This window comes from Pungitius pungitius, chromosome 12 (assembly GCF_949316345.1).
Source record: "Pungitius pungitius chromosome 12, fPunPun2.1, whole genome shotgun sequence".
NCBI lineage: Eukaryota > Metazoa > Chordata > Actinopteri > Perciformes > Gasterosteidae > Pungitius > Pungitius pungitius.
Genome location: NC_084911.1, coordinates 3,971,071 through 3,989,106, shown reverse-complemented (window position 1 = coordinate 3,989,106; position 18,036 = coordinate 3,971,071). Strand labels below are relative to the sequence as shown.

General features: G+C 49.4%; 1 protein-coding gene across 2 annotated transcripts; it reads left to right on the top strand.

Annotated features, from left to right (window-relative positions):
• The first annotated feature begins 1,186 nt into the window (after positions 1 to 1,186).
• setd1a (SET domain containing 1A, histone lysine methyltransferase) lies at positions 1,187 to 16,366 on the top strand. Of its 2 annotated transcripts, none has more exons than XM_037476002.2 (21): positions 1,187 to 1,216; positions 2,268 to 2,412; positions 2,791 to 2,889; positions 2,976 to 3,246; positions 3,510 to 3,652; positions 3,736 to 3,992; positions 4,073 to 5,768; positions 6,484 to 7,476; positions 7,771 to 7,938; positions 8,215 to 8,299; positions 8,383 to 8,525; positions 8,729 to 8,762; positions 8,858 to 9,047; positions 9,166 to 9,209; positions 9,315 to 10,594; positions 11,144 to 11,495; positions 11,682 to 11,863; positions 13,299 to 13,409; positions 14,121 to 14,240; positions 14,378 to 14,515; positions 14,941 to 16,366. In XM_037476002.2, the coding sequence occupies exons 2-21, from the start codon at positions 2,275 to 2,277 to the stop codon at positions 15,112 to 15,114; spliced, it is 6,618 nt and encodes a 2,205-aa protein (XP_037331899.2). In that variant the 5' UTR covers positions 1,187 to 1,216; positions 2,268 to 2,274; the 3' UTR covers positions 15,115 to 16,366. The 2 variants fall into 2 exon arrangements, with proteins under 2 accessions (XP_037331899.2, XP_037331900.2); XM_037476003.2 differs by having other exon boundaries at positions 1,196 to 1,556.
• Positions 16,367 to 18,036: the final 1,670 nt, after the last annotated feature.

Below are 18,036 nucleotides of genomic sequence, written 5' to 3'. Positions count from 1 at the left end.
GATGAAAAAAGTCAAAATATGTAATAGATATGTCGATAATATGGAAAAGTCCAAAAATATTAGGTCAAATCTTTTGCAAGGAAAGTCCACATAAAAAAATAGTCATATGTTGTGTCAAAATGTAATGTAGGAAAAAAATCTTAGTCAAAAAAAAAAAATTAGTCATGTTTTAGAAAAAATTTAAATATGTTTGGCCAAAAATATAAGGTCAAAAAGGTTATGTGAAAAATGTCATGGATGAAAAGAGTCAAAATATGTTGTGAAGAAAAATGTCATGGAAAAAAGGTAAATATCAGGTGAAAAAAAGTCCACGTATTTTAGGTTGAAAAATGTCATGGATTTAAAAAAGTCAAAATATGTTGGGTCAAAAAATGTAATTTAATTTTTTTTTACAAATATAATTTAAAAAAATATGGATAGATGTCAAAATATGTTGTGTCAAAAAATGTAATGGAAAAAAGGAAAGGATTTTAGGTTAAAAAAAAGTTTTAGAAACAAAGTACACAGTTACAAAGTTACGTTGAAAAATATAATTGAAAAAATTCAAATATATTGGACAGCTGAAGGTAAACATTCATAGAAGATTGGAGTACTTATAGCTGTGATCTGTCAATCTGTTAGTAAAAATACCAACACAATAGAAACGTTTTGTCACAACTAAAGGCCTGCATCCAAAATTCTAATTTATAATGTATATTTAAGTATCATTAGCATAGTGTAAGAAACAAATAAATCATCCTGATTGCTCTATCAAAATATGATTTTACTATTGTAGTTGGATGAGCTGCAACTAATTTTGAATAAATAATCTTTATTTTCATAATGGATTGAGTTCATCCACCTGAATAAGCTTTAGACAAAGTAAACTACTGCTTCCTCGCCATTCACTAATGACGAAATCTACATGAAGGCACTGAGGGAGAACTCTCGCTGCCTAAATTGTCACCAGTGCCACCAGTAGGCCCGTAGGGGGCACCTTCCCGGGTTTAGATTGGTATGTGCAGTTTCAAATATATTTTCTAACTGTAAAATGCGTCTGTTGATGAAAAAACGTCATTCGTTAATTCAAAATATTTTTTTGTTTTATTGATTTGCACACTGCACCTCCGTGTTGTAACGCTCTTTTCTTTTTCGCTAACCACGTTTGCAGAAAGTGCTGGTCCGGAATTGTAGGCTGCATTCGCAAACACTGATGGCGAACAGGCGAGGCTTTCAGGTTGGTTACGCGATGGCCGCTCTCTTCACAATATATGGATTTTAGAGCGAAAGCAATGGCTTCGCCGGTCGGAAAGGCGTCTCGTTGATTTTACTAAGTACCGGAATGGTAGCGGCATCATATTAGCTCGTCGATTTTGCCCTAACGCCGGATCGGAGATGTCCCTTTTCTGTCAGGGTCTCAGTGTTTTTCTTGTTCGTCTCCCGGGCCTGGATGTAGCTGCCTACACTGTAGCGGCGGGTTGCTACTTTCGGATGAGCGGGCACTAGACCTCGAAGAAGTGGGGTCTGTATTTAGGCGGACCGGAGTTCAAAGCAAGTTAGCAGAGCCTCTAAAACAGGTGCACGACTTTATTTCCACAGATTAAATGTCACCAATGAGTGCGGGAGATGGCAACACCATCAGAGTTTGCCTCCCAACTTAGTGTTCTTGCTAGTTAGCATTAGCCGACGGCAGCATTAACTTGCACTAGCTAAAGCGTTAAGGCATAAGTCATTTAACGTTAGTGAACGTTACCTCATGCAAGAGCCACCGATCTTGTTGCTCATGGGGAGTAGTTAGTCACCCGGTTTGTTATCAGTTTAACGTGAACTCTGTTTTCGCGTCGGAAACCATAGTTTCTTTGCCATTTGCTGCTGCAGCTAGCATGTTGCTAACTGAACTGACTAGCCAGTGACGTAACGCTGGTCATTGTTTTGACAGCACGCAGCGTCTTTGTCGAGACGGAGAGCGCCGCTACGTTTAAGCTGCTTCGTTCTTTAGAAAAATTACTCTTTGCCGACAATTGTCCGGAAAAGTTCCTGTTTGGCTAACTGATGTGACGCAGCTCTGCCTTCTGTCACATTTTCATACATTGTACAAACCGCCAAAGGCCAAACTTATTGTGACTGTAATCACTGCAGCATTTCTCCTCATTACGTTTGTTAAAGCGTAGCTCATTGTAGCGGCGCTGCAGCATTCTGTGTGTGTGTGTGTGTGTGTGTGTGTGTGTGTGTGTGTGTGTGTGTGTGTGTGTGTGCGTGAGAAATCATGGCTGTCCTGTGACACTCAGCTGTAGGATGGATCCAGACGGTGGGGCAGATTCACAAAAAGCTGTCAGTCTGCAGTGGCAGAGCTACAAACTTGTCCAGGACCCAGCCACGCGGCGGGTTGCACAGAAAATCTACCGATACGATGGAGTTCACTTCAGTGTGCCGGTGGGTCGATTCCCATGTTTTTGATCCTCTATAATATGAGCTGCAACCTGTGTGATTAAACTGTTGGGCAGCAGCTTGGATGCCAACTGGGAAAGACTGTGAATATATGTAGTGCACAGCAACACAATATAAACAGTTTAAATTATCAGTAGGTTGCCAAAATCAAATGTATATAATGCCAGAAATGTATACACTTGATGTACATTAAGTGTGATCAATATAACAAAGTCTTGATTCAAAATATACATATAGAGCTAAGAAGAAAAGCCGCCCGGAGCCCCTTCAGCTCCCCATCTCTCTGCTGTCTATCTCTGTATGTGGCAGATATGTTGTAAAGTTTGATTGCCACAGGAAGGAATCTAATCAAAATGTTCCCAGGACTCTGGATTTCCTCCCGTGGGCGATCTGCGGGACCCCAGGCCCCGGAGACTATGGTCCAGGTATACAGAACTGTCCCTGCCAGTGCCGAAATTAAAGGTGAGAACATCTGGTCAACATTCATGTCACGCATCCACGCTGCTTCATATAATGGAATGACAAATTATTACTTACTTTATTCACAGCTCGATGAGTTCTATGTGGGTCCCATACCCCTCAAGGAGGTGACCTTTGCCAGACTCAATGACAATATAAAGGAGCCCTTCTTGGCAGAAATGTGTGCAAAGTTTGGGGAGGTGGAGGAGATGGAGATCCTGTTTCACCCCAAGACCAGGAAGCATCTGGGCCTGGCCAGGGTGCTGTTCACCAGCACCAGAGGAGCCAAGGACACAGTGAAGCAACTGCACAACACTTCTGTCATGGGGAACATCATTCATGCTCAGCTGGATATAAAAGGTAAGCTCGATGTACCTTTTCAGTTTGTGTCAACAGTAGGAAAACTCCCTCCTTTCTTTTCCCAAAAACATGAGCTGAAATCTGTCAGCCAGTTGTTGGGATGTCCTGTAAACTAACAAAAACATACGCTGTCTCTCGGTTAAACCTGATGGAGTTGGTCATAAAAAACTCATAGGATGTAGATGCCGTATATGTCTGTTTTTGAGGTCATTTACCAGCCCTCTATTTGTTTGTCTCTTCGTGGCTTTTGTTGATCTTCCCAGGCCAGCAGAGGCAGAAGTACTACGACCTGATAGTGAACAGGTCCTACACTCCTCAGACCGTCCCTCTGGGAGGCAAAGCTTTGACGGACAGGGTCCCGCCTCAGGCCCCAACACAGCCACAGCCACAACCACAGCCCGACACGGTATTCCTCTAGTCAATCCCTCGCATCACCTGCTTAATGACGATCGAGGCTTGATGAAATGTATATTTCCTCTGTCTTCACAGTCGACAGAGGTCAGACGGAGGCTCTCCAGCGAGCTCACGGTTTTGGCTGCAGGGGTCCAGGCCCTCTCCTCAGGAAGTGCCACCCCTGGCTCCGGGGATACCGGGTTCAGTGATCAGCGTCTGGACACGCCCCCGTCCTCCATAGCAGGTCCCTTCACCCCAGGCTCCTCTGCTTCATCTCAGGGTGGAGGAGGTACTCCTTTCAGCTCCAGATCCGGGACTCCTTTCTCGCAAGAACCGGGCTTCACTGGCGGCAGGTTGGTTGTCACTATTTAGCAGAAAGTTTATATCAGGGACGAAGCCACTAGTTGTTAAATCCTTCATTTGTGTCCTGCAGGCATGCTGGCTACAACACCGGCACTTTGGGCAGCGGCTACCCTCCCCAGGACATGCTACCTTCCTCCTCCTCGTCTTCTGCAGTCTCATCCACTGTCGGAGGATACAAAGTGTCTCGCTACTCCGAAGATGCACAGGAACCTTCGGTGTATCACCGCGGTCGGCCCATGTACCCCCCGAACGCATCATACCGCCCCAACGAGCCGCCCTGCTACCCCCCCTACCCCAATGCCGGAGGGCCCGGGCCGCACATGGCCCACCACTCCTCGATGCCTCCGCCACCCCTTGCCGCCCAATACGATCCGCCCCCGATGTCAGAACGGGACCGCAACCGCGACAGAGACTCTGGCGGGCGCTACGGGGCGGCGGGGATCGGCTCCAGAAGGTCGTCGTACCACCACCAGCAAGAGACAAACTCTTCCACAAAGTACCATTCCCACCACTCCCATCACCACACAGAACGCAGGGAGGACAGGGGTTACCGGCGGGACAGCCTGGGCGCCCGATCAGGCGACCACGGCCACCAGCGACACCGCAACCACCACCACTCTCACAACCACCACAGTGGAGGCGGCGGCGGCAGCAGCAGCAGCCGCAGAAGGAGCAGCCACGACCCGGACAGGGACCGGGATCGAGACCGGGACAGAGACAGTGACTACTCCAACAGCTCTGACCCCAGATACAATTCCAACTCCTACCGCTCTTCCTCCAACAGCCTGTCCCCTCCCCCCTCATCTTACTCCGCGTTCTCCTCCTCCAAGGAGCCCGCCCCGGCTCCCCCTGAGGGATTGGACGCCTCCGCCCGGGTCGCGGCCGCCGGTCTCGCAGAGCGGGGTTCCCTGCCACCGGTAGGTGCTGACAAAGACTACCACGCCGGTCACCTGCCCCCGCCTCCCCCGCCGCCGCCTCCGCCCCTCCCGCCGGCGTCGGTCATCGCGGCGGCCGTGGCCGAGACGCTCGGCACGCTGGACTTCAGCCAGGAGAGTCCGACGCGCGAGGAGCCGTGGACGAAGCCCAAGCGGCGTCCCAGCACCCCGCCCGCTCCGCCGAAGACGCCGCCGCCTTCCTCCCCGGCCCTCCCTTCCGTCGCCTCCTCCTCTACCTCCCCGTCCTCTACCTCCCTCCCCCACCATCTTCCCTCCTCCTCCTCCGGGTCCCCGCCGCCCCCTCAACGCGACTCGTCCTCCCCCGAGCCCGACTCCACCAACGAGAGTTTACCGTTCGTCTACCACAGCAGCAGCCTCGACTCCCGCATTGAGATGCTCCTCAAGGAACAGAAGGCAAAGTTCTCTTTCCTGGCCTCCGATGAGGAAGACGAGGACGATAGGAAGGAGGACAAGCAGCGGGGAGCACGCGGGGACGGGGGAGAGCGACGAGGCGGGTCGGGTACCGCGGCAGGCGAGCACACGAGTGGTAGTCAGGCGGGGGACAGCGGGGAGAAGGACCACCGGCGGAAGGGGGACAGAGACCGAGGAAGGAAACGCGGAAAGGGGGGAGAAGGAAGGAAGACTCCCCCTTTGCTTTCGGCGAACACACCCTCCTCCTCCGCCTACTCCTCCCACCACCTTTCCCCAGAGGAACCCCAGGTCGTTCTCGCTGGGACGGGTGCTGCGCAGGAGGACTCTTCACAGGGCGGATCTGCTGATGCACAGAGCAGGACGGGAGCTCACACGCCGCCGTACAACGGACAGAGTCAGGTGAGATCAGCAGCCCGCGATCCAGCTGAACGGTTCAGACTGCTTTTTATGACTAATGTACATGTTTCTCAATTTGCGTTGCCCAACAATGCGGATGTTAGAAGTAGTTTAAAGGCTGTAAGGGTGGTGGTTGAGCCGGAAGTGAATATAATATAGCAGGGTTGTCATTAGTGTAAATCACCCTCAACAAAGAGTAATTGTGTTTTACACCTTAAAAGGAGCCCTTCATGTCGACACAGTGAGCAGTTCCTCTTCAAAAAGTCCACCATGTTGCAATGTCATGTTGCTACAGTATCCCAGGACAGACTAATTAAACACTGACCCCATAGAGAGCCTTTTTCCCCTTCACGTGTCCTAAAGGCCCCCGTAGTTCTACATTAACACCTGGGCTGCAGGGTGTAAAAGCCAACCATAGTCTAAAATAGCGTTATGATGCCCTGCTGGAAAAGTAACGTTACCATAGTTTTGCCCTGGAAAATGAAATGCACACACACACACATACATACTGCAGTGTGAGAAATTAAATAAAATGAAATAACTTCAGCCCACAGAAAAAACAAAAGATGGTTAACCCCCTTCCTTTATTATTTCTGGATTGGTATCCGTCCACAGCACACTCCCTGAATCAGCAGCTTGTGAACGTGCGTTTACCACTGCCAGCGGTGGTTAAAGACGCTGCCGACTAAACGCAATAACCTTCTCCGTTTCCTTTCAGTCGTCCCCTCACTCCTCAGGGGAAGACATGGAGATCTCGGAGGAGGAGGACGAGGGGACCACCATAACCACAGTGACCACCCACCAGCCCTCGGTTGCCTCCGGTTCCTCGCCCTCTTCGTCCCAGGCCGCCCTGCCGTCGCAAACGACGGACCCCTCGTCTTCGTCCCCATCCATCTCTGACTCTGCACAGCACTTTGGCACCTCCATGCACCCTCCCATACCTTCCTACCCTCCTCATTTGCCTCCTCCACCCCCCCCTGGTTACTCCCTCCAGCCCCCGCCGCCCCCCGGGATCCCTCCGCTGTCCCACATGGAGCTGCACCCAGAGTACCCGCCTCCCATGCCCCACCACATGTACGACTATGCCACGTCCATGGAGCTGATGAGCCAGTACAGCGGCGGCGCCCCGATGTCTTTCCAGATGCAGACGCACATGTTGAGTCGCCTCCACCAGCTGCGCCTGTCTTCAACCAGCGACAGCCCCGGTCCGGGCGAGGCCGCCACCGCCGACTACACGTCCTACCATCTCCACTCGATGCCCCCGGCCCACACGCTCCACCCCTACATGGACCACGAGGGGAGCGGGGCGGGTGCGCCCTACGACCAGGACCACCACTACATGCCCCACCACATGGCCTACTCCTACCCCGACCCCCACAGCACTCAGATTCCGCCGCCGCCCCACCACGGCATCCCGCCCCCGCACAGCGGCTGGCCGCCACACGTCTTGCAGCCGCAGTACCCCTCTTACATGCCCCCGCCGGGCTACGGCACCATGCTGCCCGGGGAGGGGGACGAGTACCGGGCGCCGGGGGAGGAGATTCCCCTGCTGGCTGAGAACCCGCACGAGGCCACCGTGCAGATGGTCCTGGGCAATCTGATCCAGGAGATGAAGAACATCATGCAGAGGGACCTGAACCGCAAAATGGTGGAGAACGTCGCCTTTGCCACGTTCGACGAGTGGTGGGAGAGGAAAGAGACCAAGGCCAAGGTAAGTTTTGCAGTTTTTTGGTTGTGACGTCGGACAAACCGCGTCGTCCCCTTCCTTCAGCGTCTTTTAGCGGACACATTTTCACAAATGGCGCTTTGTTTTTCATACAACAAAAGTTTTTATACAAGCGTCTTACTGGCTTTAAACTAGCCAATGAGATGTGTCGCTTTCCAAAGCTGCTTTTACTTTTAGCCTTCGACAACAGTTAGAATTTGTCAGTCCACGTCCATCAGGAAACCGCGTTGCGCTGTAAACAGGGAATAAATACAAATTTGTAAATGTTTCCTCCTCCAGCCTTTCCAGACAATGGTTCGAGGGGTCTCCGCCTTGCGGGACGATGAGAAGAAAGAGGAGAAGGTCAACCGTCCTCGGGAGCCCCTCACGTCTCTGGTGGACTGGGCGAAGAGCGGCGGCATGGAGGGGTTGTCTCTTCGAGGAGCGCTGCGACTGCCTTCCTTCAAGGTAAAAAGCACCACACTGCCGCAGAATCCCTTTCCATAAGAAACGTCGAGCCACGTTTAAATAGTTGATAGTTTCGCCCTAGTTACTGCAGCACTGCAATGTAGTTCATCTTAATGTGAAACAGAAATACACCGATCGAAAGCAGCTGTCAGAATAAGAGCACGTCCTGTGCGCTGGTGCAATGCGAGGGAGAATACGAGTTGTTTTATGTGAAAAGTTAAAAAAATTCAATTCATAGTTATATTATTAACATATCGTTGGTGTCCTCCTGTCCAGGTGAAGAGGAAAGAACCTCAGGAGCTTGAAGAGGGAGACCTGAAACGGCCGCGACCTTCGACCCCGCCGGACGAGGACGACGAAGGTTCGCTGAGCAGATGTTGAGCATTTCATCAGGAAGGGGGGGGGGGGCTGCGTGTAACTCTTAACCTGGTGCCTTGTTTGCAGCTGCTGAGGGCAGGATGCCAGAGGCCAACAGACACGGAGCCGAAAGGGACAACAAGAGGAGGAAAAAGAAGCCACGGAATCGCAAACCGTGGGAGCTCGGCAGCGAGGGAGAGGAAACCTCGGATGGCTCCTCGACCGAAAAGGTGCGTTATCAATTTATATCAAACGTGTCCGTCAAAATGGAAACACGCACAAACACGGATGTTCGGTGCATTTGGAATTAAATAAGATGAATATTTCATTTGTTTTGTGTTTGCCAAGAATTGTGTTGTGGCTCATATTGGAAGCTAGATGGCAGCATTTGACTGTGATCTGTGTGTTGTAACGCCGGCCTTTTTATCTGTAGGAGGATGAAGAAGAAAGTGAAAAGGAGTCTGATGGTAAATCCCATCCTCTAATCTTATCAATATGTCTTTATTATGTTTTCTCAGCCATTGCAGTATTGATAACAAATATATTTTCTTCTTTTTTTCAGATGATGCCCTCAGCGTTGATAGTGATGATGAGAGCCTCTCTTCGTCTTCTGCGGGCTCTTCCTCCTCCGGATCCTCCTCTTCTTCCTCCTCTGACGATGAGGATGAAGAGGAAGGAGAGCGGGCTGAGAGTGACGGGCTGGACAGCATGGACGACTCCACCATGGACAGCACTACCGACAAAGATGCCAGGTCAGAGGTTTTGCCGTGTTGCGAACATCTCGGACAATGAATTTGCGCTTAAAGTCGACTTGTTATTGCGTCGCTGTCATTATTGCCGTCTTTGAAGTTTCGTCCTGTTTTTCTTTAGGGAGAATCGTGCAGCTGCCGTTTCAAAGGCGGAGGTCAAAACCGGTTAGTGTCACATCAATGTCACGTTCAAAGGATTATCTCTTCATCTTAACTCTGCATAGCTAAGTTTCTTATCCGTTTAAAAACTCTCCTCCTGTCTCCTTTCAGGCGGAGCCAAGGACAACACATCAGACCCCAGGGCAGCACCTAACAAGCGTCCCCCATCCCCGCCGTACCCGCGTCCCTCGTCCCCAGTCGTTCTTCTCCCCCCGCTCAAGAAACGCAGGAAGACCGTCTCGTTCTCCACGGGCGAGACCGACGGCAAAACGCAGCTGCCGAGCGCGCCGCCGTCTCCGGCGCCCTCTCAGCTGGCGGGCGAGTCACTGCTCCTCTCCCCGTGCAGGCCCGCCGACTCCCCCCCCACGTCCTCCTCGCCGTCCCCCTCGGCGCGTCACGCTCAGGGCATCCAGCTGCTCCCCTTTGCCTCCAAGCCAGGGGAAGGCAACGCCCTCACCGTGCCGCCGTCCGGACGGAGCCACGATCCGGAGGAGTCCAAAAGGGGGCTGCTGGTCTCTCCTCAGAAATCCCCCGGGAAACGCGGCGGGGGCAAAGACTCCCCCAAATCCCCCGTCCCGCCCGTCATGGTCTGCCGCACCGTGCAGAACCTGCCGTTGGACCACGCGTCCATGTGCAGGATGGCCTTCGAGGAGGCCCCGCCCCCACCCCCCATCAGCAAGCGGTCCAGAGGCAGGCCTCGGACGGCCAGCCTGTCCGCGTCGTCCCTCAGGGAGGAAGACGGGGACGAGGAAGAGAGAGAGCAGAGGTTGAGGCTCAGAGAGGAGCTGGGCGCCACCAGCCTGCTGCAGCTGGCCTCCGCCACCGACCTGTCGGTGCTGGCGGACGTGGCCCTCAAAATGGACCCCGACGCCGGGGACTCGGAGGAGACGGAGACGTCCGACGAAGCGGAGGAGCAGAAGATGGAGGAAGACCTTTTCTCCCCGGAGGCCCTGGCCCTGGTCATGAGCCCAGAGGGGGTCGTTGTCCGCATGGAGCACAACTACTGCAAAGCCCTTGTTCTCCCGGTGCCGCCCGGTGCCAAAAGGACTTCCAAACAGGACTCCTCCGTCTTACTCCCGCCGGACCTCAACGCCATCTCCGGGGTGCTTGAAGCGCCGGAGGAGGTCATCGGAGAGGCGCTGCCGTCCAGAGGGGATGCGGGAGAATTCTTATCTGCAATGGGAGTGCTTTGCGAAGCCGAGGACGTGGGCCAGGCCGCATCCCTGCCGTCGCCGCCGGCCAAGAAGAAGATGGTGGCTGACAAAGGTTTGGAACTTGAAAAGGACAACAGCAAAAAGAGGAGAAGAAAAGACAAAGAGAACATCGAGGTTCAGCCCGCACAAAAACAGAAAGAGCAGCCGGGCAAGAAACAGAGGAAGCGGAAGCTACAGGTGCGTAGGACTTCTGCTTTGTCCGTGTGAACCTATCGGTCCTTTGGCCATAAATAGTTCGTCACGATCTGTCACAACGTGTCTGTCATGTTTCGGGTAATAATGGCATGTTTTTTTTGTTTGTTTTGTAAACGCGTTTCAGCATGAAAGAAATTAGATGATAATAGTCTCACTGTCCCCAGCTATATGAAGTTATGTTTTGTTGGCCTTAATGGGGAAACCAACACGCTACCAAGCGACAGTATATTTAGGTGGTAAAAAAACAAAGGAAAAACAACACCGAGGCTGTTTTTATTGGAGCAGGCTCAAAAGGTCTCCTGTCTTTAATAAACCTGCTGACGTAGCCTCGTGTCGCTTGGTGTTGATAAACTTATTTCACATTGTTTGTTTGGTGTAAAGGGACCTGTGCGCCTTTTTCCATAAACATTAAATGACATTTCATCAATAATGGAACAACCCCCGCATATAAACGCACACAATGACTTCGGTGAGGTCTCCCCGAGGACTCTGATCCTTCGTTTCTCGTAACGTTCCTCCTCCTCTGCGCAGGACTCTGAGGAGGACGTGGACGTGGAGGAGCTCGAGTCGGGGGAGCTGTCCAGCTCCGACACGGAGGACGAGCTGCTTGACGACGTGAGGAAGAGCGAGCGCCTCTTCCTGCAGGAGGCCGGGGTGACGTCGTCCCAGCGCTGGCCCAAACCCGCCCCGGCCGCGCCCGAGGTACCGGCCAAGAAGTTCGACAACCGCGGGGAGTTCGAGCAGATGACCATCCTGTATGACATCTGGAACTCAGGCCTGGACGGCGAAGACCTGAACCTGCTGCGGAAGACTTACGAGAAGCTGCTGCAGGACAACCACAGCTCCGACTGGCTCAATGATACTCACTGGGTCAGCCACACTGATATCCTTTTCAACCCCTGACCTGCAACAAATAAAAACAAACAAACACACGTGTGAGGCGTACCTCCCGGGTACCAATGTCCAGACAACCGTCTGGTTTCCATCAATAAGTAGCTACGTAATCTGATTCTGTTTTGGTTCATTCCACACTGCATTCCCGCTGTTTTCCTTGACCTTTGGGCTGCACTGACTAATTTGCCAAATCCTCGGCGGAAGAAGAAGGCCGCGGGAGGACAGCTCCGTGAGCACGTGACCGGCTGCGCCAGGAGTGAGGGCTACTACGCCATCAGCCGCAAGGAGAAGGACGTCTATCTGGACCTGGACCTGCCCGAGCAGGTCATCCGGGAGGTGGAGAATATCGACAGCTCGGTAAGCGTTGCTTCTCTGAATCTGTGGTGGTCGCGTTCCTGCAGAACGATCCCGCTCCACGTACCAAGTAGATCGATGACACCTCACTGTGATTAGGTGATGCAGCGGATGTTGCACCTCTGGCCCACAGACACGTATCAGTTAGTGTGTGTGTGGGGGGGGTGTGTGTGTTGAGTGCATGACCCGGATTTATGGACATGAGATAAGAAGATTTGTTGACAGTTCAGTGGAAGGGAGATGGTGTAATTGTGTAGATGTACTAGTGGAGGTCGATTTGTTTTTTTTATATGGAATTATGCAATCATCCCACAGCAGTTTGGCTCAGATCAACTGGAAATTTGGGCATAATAAGAGTGTTTCCAACTGGAATCGGCGTTCATAAATGTGTGGAACGCTGATGTGTTTTTTCCAAATAGCCGATCCCCACAAAACACAAGAAAATCGCTTTTGGACAATTGCATTCATGTAACTACAGGCATTCACAGCTTTATGGAAAATCCTTAATAGATGATTTTCAGCATTGACTGATTCTATTTTCTGAAGGGAAATATCTCCTCACTTTGTATCACGTCGGGAAGGAAAGTTTGTTGGCTTTTGGCGTTTTGGAAATCCTTCGTGCAGTTGTTTTTCGTCACTGTTCGTCTCTGTGATGTGTTTTCCACTGTGGCTCACTGGAGGAAGATGTGTGTCACGCCAACACGTTCCTTTAAACCACTACCCACGGTGAACTTTGGTTTAGGGAACCTCATATAGCTCATGTGTCATGGACTCGAACCACAACTTGACGCAGTGCGATGCTCAAAGTGCCGGCATCCTCCTCCGGTACTCTGTCTTCTCCCTGGAGGAGTCCTCCATGGAAGCCTTTCAAAGCACAGATTGTGGGGTTCTTCGGATGATGTGTTGGTGGTCTTGTCTTTTTAATTATACAGCTGTTCATGTCAGTTATGAACCTCTGAGGCCTCCCTCCTTCTCTTTAATCAGTCCTGTTATTGTTCAAACACATGGCTTTCATCCATAAACCGGCCTCAGCTATTTAATTACACACACACACACACACACACAAGCTGCACATTCAGCCAAATCTTCTTTCATCTGTACCTCATATTCGCCGCCATCTATCAGCAGTACACATGTTTTGAGCCAATGGATTGTTATACTGATGTCGGTGGTATTTAATCCAAATACTTTAATCAATCCATCCTTTTTTAAGTTGTTAAATATAATTAAAACCAGCTAGAACAGACGTAATGGTTTTTTTTTTTTTTTTACTCAGTAATACCACCTTGAAAACCTCCCATGCTGTTTTAATGTGTCATGTTGCACTGTACGCAGTGATGAGGTAGTTGCGGCTAAGTTTATAGAAACCCCCCTTTCAGCTCAGTGACGCGCTGTGGCCCCTTTTGATTGTGACGTTCCCTTGTGTGCTTCTCGCCAGGGAGCCAACCGGGTCCTCTCGGAGAGACGCTCGGAGCAGCGGCGCCTCCTCACCGTCATCGGCACCACGGCCGTGATGGACTCCGACCTGCTCAAACTCAACCAGCTGAAGGTAAAGGCGGCAGTTTGGCTCCTTTCCAAAGTCACACCGCTACGTAACACAAACCCAGTGGACCCATTGAGGCCGCAGTAGGACAGAGAGCCCTTTTGTTCTGTCAGGTAAAGTGACTGTCTTAGTTAGGAGGGTTGGAATTTTTGAGACAAGACGGATGATGTTTCCCGTCGTTGAGATCCGTCCTGGAAGCGAGTTTTAACGCCGTGAAAGTTTTCTGACGAGCACAACAGCGCTGGCACTCTATTACTTTAATGTAGTACAGGAGCGTCTGTCGTCTGATAATATTCATCACACGTAAGCAAACCTCCTCTTCCTTTTATAACACCCTTTTCAGCATGTTGCTGTGGGTGCAATCCAAAGAGCAGAAGAGAGAAAGAGTAAACCGCTTCCCGACCTTTGGCTGCGGTGACTCTTGAGCTTTAAAGCTATTTTGAGTGCATTTTGTATGCGTGTGCGGATTAATCACCACGTTTGTGACCACATCAGACCTATTTCTTGACCAACAAATAACAGATGTGCACAGTGCTGGATGTTATTAGAGATACGCTCTTTATCTTGAAGGCTGCCTGTTTCCCCTAAACGTGTTACGATCACCAGCCGACAGAAGGGCTGGGTCACATTTCAGGGCGGTGGCTTTCAGAATCTAATCAACTCAAACTGCATTTACTTCTGCATTTTCTTCTACTTTTTTTTTTTGTCCCCTTGCAGTACCGTAAGAAAAAGCTTCGTTTTGGGCGCAGCAGGATCCACGAGTGGGGCCTGTTCGCCATGGAGCCCATTGCTGCCGATGAGATGGTCATCGAGTACGTGGGTCAGAACATCAGACAGGTAATCGCTCCCCACAGGCCCCGCCCCCTAGACATCACATGATGTCAGTAATACCGTCCAACGGTCTTATCAACTTTTTGGTCCATAATTGCTGCCTCGTTGACACAAAGCGCTTGTGCTTGTGTTTTTCGCCCAAGATGGTGGCTGACAATCGAGAGAAGCGCTACGCGCAGCAGGGCATCGGCAGCAGCTACTTGTTCAGAGTGGACCACGACACCATTATAGATGCCACCAAGTGTGGGAACCTGGCCCGATTCATCAACCACTGCTGCACTGTGAGTCTGAACGCTTTGCCCAAATGGACCAACTAAGTTTCTTTGAACAAACACGGCTCATTTCTCAACTAAAAGTAAAGGTCATCGGGAATGCAGTTTGTTTTTTTGCCAACCACCAATTGTTGAATGATGTGCCTTTCCACCCACACTTATGGACATTTGCCCCCCCCCCCCCCCCCCCCCCCCCACACACACACACACGCCGCTCTTGTGCAAACAGAAAAGACGGGCACGCAATGTAGCATTGAAAAGTTGTTCATTGTTCACTCCTAAAACCCACCAGGGAGACATTACGTCACTTTTGTTTAAACAGAATAATCCCGTCTATTCTCAGCTAGAAGCCACAGCCCTGCGTGTCCAAATCACCAGTTCATATACCGCATGACCGATGACTGTATAACATAATGCGCGTCCTGTTCCTCCAGCCAAACTGCTACGCCAAGGTCATCACCATAGAGTCCCAGAAGAAGATTGTGATCTACTCGAAGCAGGCCATCGCCTTCAACGAGGAGATCACCTACGACTACAAGTTCCCTCTGGAGGACAACAAGATCCCGTGCTTGTGTGGAACGGAGAACTGCCGCGGGACGCTCAACTAGGGGACGCGCTTCCTTTCGTCACTCGTCAATGGACCGCTGCAGCCGGTCCACCCTCGTCACGGGGGGAAACCTGGTAACAAAGCCAACCTCGGATGCCCCCCTCCCCCTCCCTCCCGCCCTTCCGTCCTCACAATACCCAGAATACCCAGAAATGGAGACACGCACACAAACGCACTTCCACTTTTCATTCACCAAGCCTTTTCGCAAGCTGGTGTGTGTGAAAGGCTTTTGTGCATGCGTGTTTAGGATGTGGAGGGGGGGGTGGGGCCTTCAGCGTTAGCCCCTCTGTGGCAGTATTTTTTGGACTGCTCCGTGCATTAAAAGGTCTTTATATTCATGCACCCGTGGGCACCGGAACGAAACACCAGTATTGTACTTCTACGTCGGCATCATCTGACCTCCGCGTTCACTCTTCCAGTGTCAAATCCCGCCCTGCGACCCCCCCCACCCCCACTCACCCTCGCGTGCACCCTCCCACACACCACCCGTACACCCACAAAAACGCACAGGTATATCTGACAAATTCAGGGTTTTTAAAAAGACATTTAAGACGACAACTTTAATCAATTTGGTCTTCGGTTATGCAAGATATCAAAGCGTTAAGATTGTTTTGGAGCTCTTTTAAAAAAATAAAATGAAATAAAAAATCATTTCATAGTATTATATCATATTATCGCTGTTTTTTATGGTATTGTCGTTTTGTTGCATTAGCTGTAAGTATCTTACAGCTAAATGAGGTCCAGTGCATCCACGCCCCATAAAACTATCATTTCTCCGCTGTGCGTTCCTCTCCTGATCCGCCATCAATATTCTGTCCTTTTGAACTGTTGTTTTTAACCCACCGTGAAAAATAGGTCTGTTAGGTAGTGGCTAAACGTGTGTTTTATATTTCTTTTCTGCGGATTTTTTATCTGCAGGATCAGCATAGCTATTTTTATTTTCCTTCTTCCACCACAAGTTTAAGCAAAGGTCCTTTGCTGAGAAGCCGTTGACTGCTTGTTGCCATCTGTGTGTACGTGTTTTAGCTCCACGAAGGCAACTGTTCCCTATTTCAAAAGAGGTGGCTTCTTCTTCTTCTTCTTCTTCTTCCTCCTCCTCCTTCAGCTCTTAAAGGTTTTTACCACCAAACCACCGTAGTAAAAAAAGTGTTGGGTGTTCAACTTAGTCGGTCTGTGTGCTACACATGCTTTTAAACGGCACATTTATTTGAGTTGGTCAGGTATTTTCTAAAGTTTAGTTTAGTACGGGTTTTTTTAAACCCTGTCTAGTGGGCATCTTCAGAATGCGTTATTTTATTTCAGTGTGGATTCATTAGCTTCCCCCCCCCCCCCCCTCCCGAAAAGACCCCCCCCCCCCCCCCCCCCCCCCTCCCTGAAAAATGGCTAAATCAGCTGAATGCAAACAAAAGTCCTGCGTCCGACCTGTCGATGGGGGGAACGTAGACGAAGATGCGCTGCACACGGCAGGACGTTTACGGCCCTCGTTGCGTCTGTTTTACAAATGGCCGTCCAAAGTTTGACTTTAGTTTTCCACTTGTAAGACTTTTTATTTTGTGTGTAAGATAGTTCTTGTTGCAATGAAAGCCTTTCAGTACAAACCAACCCTCTTTAATACAGGATAAAAAGATGAAAGGGAAAAAAAAACTCAAAGAAGTACATGTAAATATTGTAGAGGTGTTTGTTTCTCGTAGAAACACACTGACTTCAAGCTGTAAATATGTTGTTCCTTTTCCTCTCAATGAGGAGGAAACATGTACATACCTTCCATTCTTTTATTTTTTATTGTTTTTCTTTTTAATTTGATGATTATTTTAATATTATTTGCAATATTTCTCTTGTATTAATGCGTTGGACCCTTTATTAATGGTGCATTAAAATATTTTTTAAATAAATGAAAACCTCATGTTTATCTGTGACTGCGTCTGAATACAATAAAATACAGGAAGGTGCTTGCATAGTTTCTTGCATGCACCTGCAATTTACGTATTTCCTGAGAAAAGAACAGGAAGTAATGAAATATCTGTCACAAGTCACCGGAGGAGGAACAGAGGCCCAGAGAGGCAATCTATTTCTTCTCACACCTCAAGTGTTGATGTGAGTTTTAAGTTCCCATCATCCGACCTGTACACCAGGTTTTTCTTCTTTTTCAATGAGCTATGGTTTCTTTTTTAAAGTTGCAGTCATTTTAGTCACTTTTTTTGAGTGTGTTTTTATGCTTCGGTTTAAAAAAAACGAGTATTTTTAGTAAACGGAACAAACATTAACAGAACAACTTACTCGATAAAATTTCTTAGAAATTTAAACCGTATGTTTCCAGGTCTGAGGGAGAATTACTGTGTATGTAAAGTTGTTCTGTTGCTTCACAGGGAGCTGTTCAGAGTTTTAGAAACTCATAAATCTCTAAATAAGATAAGGAAGTGAAGCTGGCTTTGGCCATTTGTCCTCGGTTAATATATGACCCGATGGGCAGACTAAAAATAAGTGATATATGGAGTAGGTGGCGTTCTGATGTTTCCTTATTACCCAAGGTCCATATCCATCAATGTGGAAAGTACTTTGAAATAATAAAGTGAAAATTAGTGGCCGTTCACGCAAACATTTTTCTTTTTTTAAAATTTAAACAATGAAATTAGGAAGCATTGCGGTTTATTTTCTATCGTTGAGTGGCCATCTAGCCCTTTGGTCATTATCAAATAATATTATTCCTAAAAATAGTAACTTCTAACAATATAGGGATCAGGTTTTCAGTGAATAACTCACCTCAATATATGCTTTACACAGCATCTCGTCATTGTTTTTTGGGAACGGTAAACAGAACATTAATTACAACTCCATCTTAATCATTTAATTGCGGTAATTATCAATAACAATGTATGAATCATTAATCAACACTCACATGTTAATTTGAAAGTCAGGAAATCCA

Coding starts and splice junctions, on each gene's coding strand:
- setd1a (XM_037476002.2), top strand. CDS start 2,275: ATGGATCCAGACGGTGGGGCAGATTCACAAAAAGCTGTCAGTCTGCAG. Junction 2,413..2,790: donor GAGTTCACTTCAGTGTGCCG/GTGGGTCGATTC, acceptor AAATGTTCCCAG/GACTCTGGATTTCCTCCCGT. Junction 7,939..8,214: donor TGCGACTGCCTTCCTTCAAG/GTAAAAAGCACC, acceptor CCTCCTGTCCAG/GTGAAGAGGAAAGAACCTCA.